This window comes from Rosa chinensis, chromosome 5 (genome assembly GCF_002994745.2).
Source record: "Rosa chinensis cultivar Old Blush chromosome 5, RchiOBHm-V2, whole genome shotgun sequence".
NCBI lineage: Eukaryota > Viridiplantae > Streptophyta > Magnoliopsida > Rosales > Rosaceae > Rosa > Rosa chinensis.
This window is the reverse complement of record NC_037092.1, coordinates 53,576,819-53,587,950: the sequence shown is the minus strand read 5'-3', so window position 1 is coordinate 53,587,950 and position 11,132 is coordinate 53,576,819. Positions and strand designations below refer to the sequence as shown.

At 38.0% G+C, this 11,132-nt stretch overlaps 1 protein-coding gene across 4 annotated transcripts; it reads right to left on the bottom strand.

Annotated features, from left to right (window-relative positions):
- Window positions 1-1,867: 1,867 nt before the first annotated feature.
- Window positions 1,868-8,171, bottom strand: LOC112202110 (protein DETOXIFICATION 42). Of its 4 annotated transcripts, XM_040519713.1 has the most exons (15): window positions 7,891-8,171; window positions 7,537-7,734; window positions 6,876-7,057; window positions 6,468-6,589; window positions 4,783-4,992; window positions 4,471-4,661; window positions 4,183-4,318; window positions 3,979-4,075; window positions 3,766-3,866; window positions 3,457-3,620; window positions 2,936-3,007; window positions 2,734-2,850; window positions 2,543-2,638; window positions 2,126-2,247; window positions 1,868-2,047 (listed from the first exon to the last, which is right to left on the bottom strand). In XM_040519713.1, the coding sequence occupies exons 3-15, from the start codon at window positions 6,950-6,952 to the stop codon at window positions 2,005-2,007; spliced, it is 1,548 nt and encodes a 515-aa protein (XP_040375647.1). In that variant the 5' UTR covers window positions 6,953-7,057; window positions 7,537-7,734; window positions 7,891-8,171; the 3' UTR covers window positions 1,868-2,004. The 4 variants fall into 4 exon arrangements, with proteins under 4 accessions (XP_040375647.1, XP_024198792.1, XP_024198793.1 ...); XM_024343024.2 differs by lacking the exon at window positions 7,891-8,171 and having other exon boundaries at window positions 7,537-7,827; XM_024343025.2 differs by lacking the exons at window positions 7,537-7,734; window positions 7,891-8,171 and adding an exon at window positions 7,359-7,470.
- Window positions 8,172-11,132: the final 2,961 nt, after the last annotated feature.

Below are 11,132 nucleotides of genomic sequence, written 5' to 3'. Positions count from 1 at the left end.
GAGTTTTGTGAAATATTGAGTTTTGGCCGGCGGCAGTGCATCACCATCTGTGGCGGCGTTCTGGTGGCTTTCCGGCCATGTAGGGAACTGTTTTTGGTATTATATATGTTTTTGGTATTACAGTTTCATACAGATCGATTTATTCGATCCGTGAGGATTCGAGCTTCTGATCGACTTGTGGTTTGGACATATCGATCGTGGAAGTATTCTAGAGACTTTGGGAGGTCTCGGATGTGGTTTTGCCTCGATTGGCTCCACTTTGGGGATTTTAGTTCAAAACAGGGGTTTCGAACTTAAATCAAATGTGAATCGTTACTAAGTTGGAACCATATGTGGTTAGGTACTTGACGAAGTACATTGGGCGGTTATTTTGTGGATTGGTGGCTTTGTGCTTTATTGAAGACGCAACGGGAGTTCGAGGTGAGTAATCTCACAAGGTTCATTATGAACGGAATTACCATTATTGTTTTGGCGTTAATCATTTAATTGCAAATTATAGTTGGTATTAGTAGACATTACTGAGTGAATGACTACGTGTGTGTATATATATATATATATATATAGTTACGTGAAATATATATATCCTTGTGGATGATTGTGATGAATAATATGCATGATGGTGTTCATATTATTGTTGAATGTGACTTTTCAGGAAACAATATTGTGGAAAAAGATGTTTTCTATTGTTTGAAAAGTATTGAGCTTAATGTTACATTTTTGAGTCAAGCGTGACTCGTTTTAGATGTATTGGTCTTTGTACCAAGGGTCACAGATGGTGAGCAGGGATTAGGAAAGCCGAAACTAGATGTTTGTAACGTTTTTAGGTCGGGTGCGACTTACTTAACGTTTGACTTTAAGACTAGATAGGGTCTAAAAAGATTACATGTCACAGATGGTGACAGGTTGCAGACGGTGATCTTGATGTTTGATTTCATGACCAGACGGGGTCTGAAGATCATGTGTCACAGATGGTGACAGGGCATAGATGGTGACATGTCACAGATAGTGATAGGTCGCAGATGGTGACCTTAATGTTGATTATGAGACCAGACGGGGTCTGAAAACCACATGTCACAGATGGTGACCAAGGCAGGAAATAGGTAATCACGTCCGTGGCCGGACGAGTGGTTACGATTTCAATAGAGCTATAGTCTGTCTGCCATTATAGATTATGGAAGTAATGGTCAAGGTTGCTGGAGACTCATAAATATATAGTTAAAGGAGAATTCCTAGAGTATTCTTCTTTTATTGTCTAGATGAGACTTGAATTGCTTCTTGATGGTTAAGTTAGCAAATAGAACATTGTCACAACGGTGATTTATGTTGTCCTTTCGATGGAAAGGTTATGGAGTGTTAGAAGGAATCATGGTTGCATGGTTTCCTTTAACTGATATGTGTGAGTTGTTGATTGATGTTCATGAGTTACTCATACGAGCTTTCACAAGCTTACCGGGTTTTGTTGTGTGGAAACCCGGTGCACCATGTTATTGGTGTAGGAGTTTATCCTGCAGGTCAGGGTAATCGTGGCTGAAGCTGAGGTAGCTTGTTGGCAGCTAAACGAGTATGAAGCAAATTTTGTTGGCTTTGCTATTGTTATGACTTCCGCTATGTAGTAGGCTCTGAGGAGCATTTATGTTTTATTTTGCGATGACAATTTAATTCGTAAGTTTTGTAATATAACTCTGTGGAGCGGGTCAATATTTGAAATTATGGGTTCAGGGCATCAATATGTACTTTCTGTAAAGGGAAGATGTCTCCATGTATTTTGTATTGATGGCTGAACGATCGCGCATGTATTGTGTGCTTTAACCGGACCCGTTAGTCATTTTAGCTTATTAAGATGAATAACATGGTTATTGATTGCTACTTTTTGGTAATGTAAGTACTCTAATTGAGCTTTCTATAAATATTTCAAGATAAAAATTTCAAGTCTATGGGATTCTGCAACTACTGAATCAAACATAAACTATTGATTATTGAAGCCTCAAGTAAATTAAGGGTCACTTAGGTCCTGAGGAATTGCCAAGGTCCTGTTCCTGTCCCTATCCTGCATTTGCATAGTAAATCAAGTCAGGCTAGAGCTCAATATTTTGTGTGCATGCATAGAACAATTTTTAAAATGTACCTCCAAAATCCAGCAAACGCACGAAGACTCATATAGATGGACAAAGCAACCCAGATGCCAATGAATCCATTTGTGTAGGAGAGAATAAACAGGAATAGGATGCTGATAATAGCCACCAGAACCTAGACAGAAGGATGATGACCATCAACTTAATTTTCCAAATTTATGAACTGACTCTAGTGTCTTTTAGCTTAAAAAACAAACATGTTGGTGACATCAAAGCACATTTTAGTTTCTTTTTGTTTGAACATTGAACACATTATGCTATTTAGTACCCAGAAACAATGATCCGTAAGTGCCTCACCTCAATTTTTTTTTTATAAACAATATCCAATTATATGCTAGTAGATTAAGACTTTGAAAATAGATGAGTGCACATCATAAATTGTAGTGCAAGAAAGAGGGCAGAAGACTTGCCATAGAAAATGCTGCATAGGCAAAATCAGAGCCTCCAAAGTTGACGCCGTCAAAAACAAATGCCAAGGCATTGATGGGTTGAGTGGCAGCAACAAACTGGTATAATCGGAAGCCAGTTAACTAATAATGTCATTTGGGATCGAAGATATATAATCAGAAATATTTTGTCTGTTTAATACAAAAAGACTTACTGGTATGCCTATGCCAATAAGATGCAGGACATTGACATCTTTTGTAAATAACCTTGCTCCATACTGCAACCCCACTCCGAGCATGAATGCAAGCACCAACCCCAAAACCAATCCTAACTGCAGTTAAAATGTATCTATGGAATTTTAGAAAATGATATCTCATTTGGTATAACTTAAATATATCTGTAGCATTATTAAGAACCTGCAACACTCGGGATGCAGCGGCTGCAGCTTTGTCATAATCATTCTTTGCAAATGCACTTGCAAGTATTGCCTGAAAGTATATATGAATCAAGTACTACCTAGTCAGTCCATAAAACAAGAAACTGAAACATTGAGATAGTTGCAGATAAACATACACTTATCAACTAGGGATGTAAAACTAAGTTCTTCCCTTGGATTTCTAAACAAAACCATAATCAGGATTAGAGCTCTTTAGTTTCGTAATATATATTATGTCTAATGTGAATCACAATCGCTCTGTAGCTATATGTCGATCAGTATGTCTACTGACCACATTAGTATTTCACTACTCTGTGTTCAGTTTTCTGAAAGTGATTTCATGATTCAGCAGTGACAAAGTTCAAATTAGCTTTATGAGAAAATTAAGGAGAATTAACTCATTCACAATGTGCTTTGATGATTTTCATATTTTCAAAACTAACAAGAAATTATCATTGCAGTAGTTTCATTCATTAAAGAAATAATGTTTTAATTTCTAACCTGTCCTGCAACAGCCAGTCCGTCAGCTAGAAGAGATGTTGCCAACCAAACTTGCAAGCAGACCTGAAATGCAGCCATGGATGTTGGTCCCTGGCGTGCAGCCAATGATGCAGCCAGGGTCACGCAGAATGTAACCGCAATGACCCTCATCAATAATAGAAAACCTGGAGTCATGAACAAAGGAGGAGTTTCAAATATGTAATGCTATCTTCTGGAAATATCAACTACTGAAATTTAGGGAAAGGAAAATAAATTGTTATCTCTCTATTTTTCCAGTCACCACTGTTTACTTGGGAATTGAATCCTCACCATTTTTAAGAAATCGACCAAATTGGAGATGTTCAACACTTGGGGGTAAGAGATCAACTTGAGCTATTAATCTCCAAAAGAGGATGACTGACATTAAGTACCTAGAATGACCATTTTAGCAATTAGAAGCAAGGTGACACAAAATATATCATTCTAGAAAAGTCAAGAAACAAAACAGACATAGTAATGGAGCTTAATTTTAATAAAACTTACTGAGATATAACATGGGCAATAGCTGCACCATTCACACCGAGATGAAAAACGAATATAAATATTGGATCTAAAATTATATTTGTTGCATCTCCGACCACTATATTGAAACAGACAGTTCATGAATTAGAACAACCAGGAGCATGTGATAAGCTAAAGTACAAAAGATCAAGTAATAAGCTAAAGTAAAACTCTACTATGGCATACCAGTGGCAAATAAAGGAGTTTTTGTATCCTTGAACCCACGGAAGACTCCTTGCATAGCCAGTGAAAGAAGAACCGCAGGGGCACCGAGCGACCTCAACATCAAGTACTGTTGTGCTGTCTTGAGCATTGGGGAATCCTGAACAAACAACAGCTTCTTTCTGTTATAGTTTTATAGTGATTTTTATAGTGACATATTTAGGACTTAGTAAAAGAAAAGATTAACTCAACATTACGTTTACATCTAATAAATTCTAGAGCAATTTTGTTATCTTGGCAAAAAGAACTTACAGAGCTGACTCCCATGAAGTTCAATAGAGGTTTTGCTCCAGATATGAGGAATATGGCTTGAATAAATCCAAGAATGCCGCCAATAACCATTGCTGATGATGCTGATGGGATATACCTTTTTTTATGACCGGTTGCAACTATATCGAAGCTTACATCAACCGGTTTTGAGTTGTATGCATTCTTACCAGTATCTGACAAAGAAACAGGAACAGACGGAAACACTCATGTAATAAGTATTTAGATGCTTAGTAAAAGAAAATAATACAAATGCATACAGATTATATCTATAGAAAAGGAGGATGCATTCTATACCAGTTTCTGGTAACAACTGTTTAGTTTCCCCATTCGTTGGTGAACATGTTTCCAGGTGACTGTTCTCATTTTCTTCAGGTCTCGCTCTACCAATAGTGTCTTCTTCAGCAACAAAAGAGGTTGTGACACTAACAAGTGGAAATATTGCGATTCTTGATACTTGATTGAACAAAGCAATTGATACTCCTACAGCAGCAAGCTCCACTGAACCTTTAAACATTAACACAACCTGGTTGATAAAAGATCATTGATATACTTCAGTCTAACCTAACTGCTTGGAAGTGAAAATTTATTTTGGAAGGTTAACATAGATACAAATCCTAGGCTGCAACTTGTCATTCAAGTATATAGGAGCTAAAAATTAAGGTCAGTCTGGTTATGAATAGATCTACAAATATGAACCAGGCTCTAGTGATGCTTCCTGTAAGCTATGCTTTTGGCCAAATGAAAGCATTGCTCATGCCGGAGGGAGATTGTGGATGAGATAGAAACTTATAGGATATGATTGAAATATATATATATATATATATATATATATATATATATATATATATGGAACTTAAAGCAAGGTTTATGGCTAATTTGAATTTTAATACATCCACCAATTTGTATCCTCTATGAGCAATGCTTTTAGGTTCTGTTCCGAGTGTCCCTCTTCTGATGGAATATAGTATGTTGAGTCTTCAATTATGCAATTGAATTTGGAGCCTCAATCACCCTCTAGTCATCCTATGATTGTTATTCTTTTTCAATGAAGGTAGGGTAACCAAGACCATTTGTTTCGATCAGGTCTATCTTCTGGGAGCTGCTTGACTTGAAACTGAGCCATAACAGTATATATAATCACAATTTGCTAGCTGCTCCATCAACTTCCAAGTTACTCCACCATTTCAGCTTTTGATCATTGGCTGAATCATCATCTGATCAACAGGCTTCGACTTCTATTCATCGACATATTATCAGTTCACATTCACACTCAGATTTTTAAAGCTGAAGCTAGTGATTCGCTCAAACTAAATTTTGATAACTTAAGAGTTAACTGAAGCAGCAAGAGTGGTGCATCTGGATGTGGTGTCAATGTCTATTCTGAAGAACAACGCAATTGCATATGCATTAGATGTTTGTGTCATTATCTTGATGAGTCTTGTCTTTGACTTAAATCTATTGATAGATGGCATTGACAGAGTTCACAGAATTAGAGCAGTTTTTGTAGTTTTTTGTTTTCTTGTGGATCTTTGTATGGAAGACTTATTTTACAGGTAGTAATTGCTTAATAGATAAATATCAAAATCCAAGCATATGCTTGCATGATAGCCATGATGTTATGCTGGCCATATATTTGATTATGGCTTCTCCAGTAGAAACCATGTTCCTGTGATTTATACCAAGTTTATAATTTATTCTGAGAGGCCATATTTTTAGCAGCAAATCTGTTACAGCAACAATGGCAAGCTAGTGCACAAACATGCACTAATATTTCCAGCACAAGTGATGCACCAGAACTACTCCTTGGTTCACATTAGTGACGGGCCTTAATTGTGATCTTTTGGTTCTCCTCTGGATTGATAAGAAAGAATATTCTATATTTTGCAATCAAATCAGGCATTTGCGACCAAGCAGCAGAATAGTAGCAAATAAGATTTAAAACTTGTTTGATATGGAAGGGCATATGAAAAAAAAGGTACCTATTTGTCCAATGAATGCTGTGTCGATTAGAGATGCGATTGGATCAGCTGTCAAAGCCAGTGCTGCAGGCAATGCAATCGACGCTATTTCTAAACCGAGTTTGTCCAACTTAAAAACATATCTGGCCATCATAGCACAAAGAATCCAAGCAATATTAGATCCTAGACATATTCGGTTTTTGATCAGTAAGCAATTAATGGCATATTGGAAACAGAGAGTGCAGAGGTATGAAAGGCTGAAGAACATCCATATATCAATGAGAGTAAAGGCTATGTTGTTAGAGAATACTTTTCATTGTTTTGTAGCAAATACATGAAAGTCTTCTTTTTTATTCTGGCCAACTGAAAGCATGAAAGCCTTTTAACAAGAGGAAAAGAAAAGTAAAATTCATAAAGTCAAAATAGTACCGGAGATCCTTAAAGAAAATCAAGATAGGAGTATTCTTTCTGTTTTCATAGGAATATGATTCACTTTCTTCAGCCATCAGTTTGAATCCGGAATCACTGAGTTGCTTTCCTCGCTGGGATGGTTACAAAACAAGTTGCATTAACGGGCAGAATTATGAATTCACCAAACTCTGCTCCAGACCCTGCAGATTACATTTAATGACAGTATGCTTCATTGCTTTTAAATTCATTATATTCAACTTAAGAAACATTATTAATAAAGTACCTAATATGACGAAACAGAATGCATGAATTGAAAACTAATTCCAATTAGCCCTTGAACATGTAAATATATATTGGTAGATAAGAATCATTACATTCTTGCTCTCATTTTCTAAAACCTTGGAGATCCAAAGCAAACCATATATCAAAATAAAGTCTTTCAATTAAGAGTTCCACAGATAAAGGAAATCCCTGAATTATATACAAGGTTCATACATAGACCAGTTTAGAAACCTCAACACCAAACAAAGCTAGGCCACTTTAGTCCACAAGAAAAACTAAGCTCCAACCAGACGATCATAAGATATCTCAGAACTAAAACTCAGACATTTCAGGTTTGCACGATCAAAACCATTCATGAAAGCCAAAGTACAGGAGAGAAAAGCAAAGGGTCCCTCACCTTGATCACCAACATGAAAGCATCTCTATATGTCATGTGAAGAAGAATACCCAGTATGGAATTTGGCTTTGATGAAACTTCAAATTTAAAGAGCCAGACTTTATTCTCTCCAGCTTTTAAACCTCAGGAAAAAGCTTCCCTTTCTTTTTCCACTTTGACAAGGACATTCACAGCAGTATGATACCATCCATTCACAACCTTTGACAGACATTTAGTATACAAGAGAAACAGAGAGAGAGAGAAGCAGCCATTAATTCTTACCAACCTCCAATGCTATAAACAGACCGGTTAAAATCGCTAAAAATAAAACAGAAAAATAACCCAAAATTTTCAACCATAAATAAAAAAGTTTACTGCAGTAAAACATTATATTCTTGTCAATTGTCATCATCCAGCACTGGCTGTTTCTGGTCAAGATGTGCCATGTAACCACTTATTGTGGATCCCAGCAATGCGCACAAAAAGCTTCTTTTTGTGGTAGTGGATTGCTCCAAAAACCGAATGAGGCGATCGCATGGTAAAAGCTGCAATTATTTGCAACGAATCCTTGAAAATGTCTTTAGATGGGAGCCAAGTGTCCATCGTTAATATGACCAATGGAGGTTAAAAATCACCATTTCTTGTTGCGCTCTATCAGCCAAGAACCCATCGGTTCTGATATTGATCCTGTCCTTAGGTGTCATGCTGTTTACCTTTGCATGGTGAGTCATGGCTTGCAGACAGACCCTTTATCACGTCTTCCTTGGTCGGTGTGGCACTGTGCCTTGTCTTTTTCTCTCCATTAATTAGTCATCGGCTCTGTACCGGAGTTTTGGTCAAGCATCAACGTGTAACGAGAAAATTTTTCGGGGGCCGATCACGTTTTAAACAATTTATGAGCCAAGAGTGTCATTCTCTAAACTAAAAGAAAGTATTTGGACAATATAACTAACTATTTTATGAGCAACAATATATATATATTTTTTTGGGAAGCGAGATAAGGGAGTAATCTGTCCCCTTACTCGAAATTTTATTGAATGAAAGAGAAAAAATACAAAAGAGAAAGAGGGACTAGGCCAAAATCTTTCTCAAAAAAAAAAAAACTAAACTTGCCGAAAGAAGGGAAGCCTAGAAAGATCACGGCGAAATCGTTCTGAAGCAAAATCAGGTACCTCAGACCACCAGTGCTTTGAAACATGAGTTGCTCCAAAGTCAGCAAAGGCATCAGCTAAGCTATTTCCCTCTCTATAAATATGGGAAACCTTCAGATTCATTTGTTTAAGCAATAACAAACAATTAGCCCAAGGAATTCGTAAGAACCATGGAACATCCAGCAATGAGTTTAACAAACGAACCACATGAGTAGAGTCTGTCTCCAACCAAAGATGGTTCCAGTGCCGTGTCGAAGCTAATTGTATAGCCTCAATGACTGCAAGAATTTCAGCGGCAATAGAACTAGCAAAGGATATAGAAGAGGCAAAAGCCCCTAAAAATGATCCTCCTGAATCGCGAAAGACACCACCGCACCCTGCATTACCATTGTTCTTGAGAGAACCATCAGTGTTAACTTTAATCCATCCTGCTGGAGGAGGACGCCAAAACACAGGAATGAAGCTAATAGCATTAGCTGACAGCTGAGAAACTCCAAGTACCGAGAAAATAGTCACAGAAGAATGCATTCGTTTGGGAGGAAAAGAAAGAGTTGCAGATTCTCTGAAAAGTCCCAAAAGCTGACGTTGGGCATGCATTAAATTGAATGTGATGTCCTCAAAGCGCAGCAGATTCCTAGTGGTCCAAATATACCAAATCAAAGTGCAGGCTACTATGGTCCAGAGACGTCGTTTAGACTTAGTTAGTGATGAGGCAAAAGTCCCAAAAAAAACATCGTCCACAGAGCTCCAAGGAGAAAAAGAATGAGAGAAAAGAAGCATAATCCATTTCCATAAAGCCATAACTCACGGGCAATGCAAGAGAAGATGGAGCAGAGACTCAGCATGATTACAACATAGGGTACAACAAGACGCCAAAGAAAAACCGCGACGTTGAAGATTCTCATCAGTGAGCAGACGCCTATGAAAAGCCTTCCAAACAACGAGGCTTTTACGAGGTTGTATATCTCTATTCCAAATAAGTTTACCCCACTTACAACTAGGATTATGATCCGAGAAGAAATTAAAAGCTTCCTTTGCTGTTATAACCCCTGAAGATGATCCTTTCCAATGAACTGAATCTGAGGCAACTTCTATAGGCAAGGGAAGTTGATAATTTTTTGAGCTGTGTGAGGAAAAGAATGTACGAAATCCGCTGGAAGAGCCCAATTAGAATTGAAAATAAACTCACATACCTTAGCCTGAGGAGGAATGGAACCCCCTATTTCAATAGTAGAGGCAAGAGGCTCACCCAACCAATTATCAAGCCAAAAAGAAACCTTCTGACCATCCCCGACGCACCATTGGAGAGAATTGACGAACAATGGCCAAACTTTCTTGAGGCCCAACCACACCGAGGACTTCTTATAAGACTTTATAGGATGAAAACCATCTTTTAGGAACCGTTCTCTCAATAAGGAGGCAGCTGGCGACGTTGAAGAAAGGACATCCCAACACCTTTTGATCAAAAGTGAGCGATTTGTCTCAAAAAGATTCCGCAATCCCAGACCTCCCTCCTCTTTAGATTTGCAGCAATGACGCCAAGCTATTAGCGGTATCCCTCTTTTGAGAGGATTACCAGTCCAGAAAAAATTCCTTACCCATGATTGGAGATCATGAAGAAGGTTTGGAGGCCATTCATAAATCTGAAAACTATAGACAAGAACACCCTGAACCACCGAGTTAATAAGTTGCAAACGTCCCGCTTGGGAAAGCAAATTGCCTTTCCAAGCAGATAACTTGCATCGTACTCGATCTGCAATTGCTTGAAAATAAATTCTTTTAGGGCGTCCCTGAAAAATGGGAACTCCAAGATAAATAAAAGGAAGAGACCCTTGCCTTACACCAAGAATTTTACGGATTATAGAGCGCCGCCGACAAGCAAACTTCCCTAAAAACACCAGAGATTTTGCTTTATTTATCTGCTGCCCCGAATTCAACCCGTATTCATCCATGAAACTCATTAGATTACGCATGGAACGCTTGGTACCTCGTAAGAAGACCATAATATCATCTGCAAATAGAACGTGAGAAGGAGGAATGATACCAAGAGGAGCTGATAACAAGTCGAGCTTCCCATCTTCAACTAGCTTGGATAAACCCCTACTAAGAACTTCTTCAGCCAAGCAGAAAAGAATAGGCGATAACGGGTCACCTTGTCTCACACCACGGGAGCAAGAAAAAAACCCTTCTGTGGAACCATTAATAAGAATTGACAAGTGAGTTGATTCTAGAATTGCCTTAACCCAATCTACAAAGACATTTGAGAAACCGAAAGCTCTCAAAACCCGAAACAAGAACCCCCAGTCAAGAGTATCAAAAGCCTTTCGCACATCGAATTTAACGGCAATATTTCCACCTTTACAATCTCGATCAAGAAGGTTTATGCATTCCGAGGTCAAAATAATCGGATCAGTAATGGTCCTGCCCTTTAGAAAAGCACTTTGATTTGGAGAAATAATTCTCCCA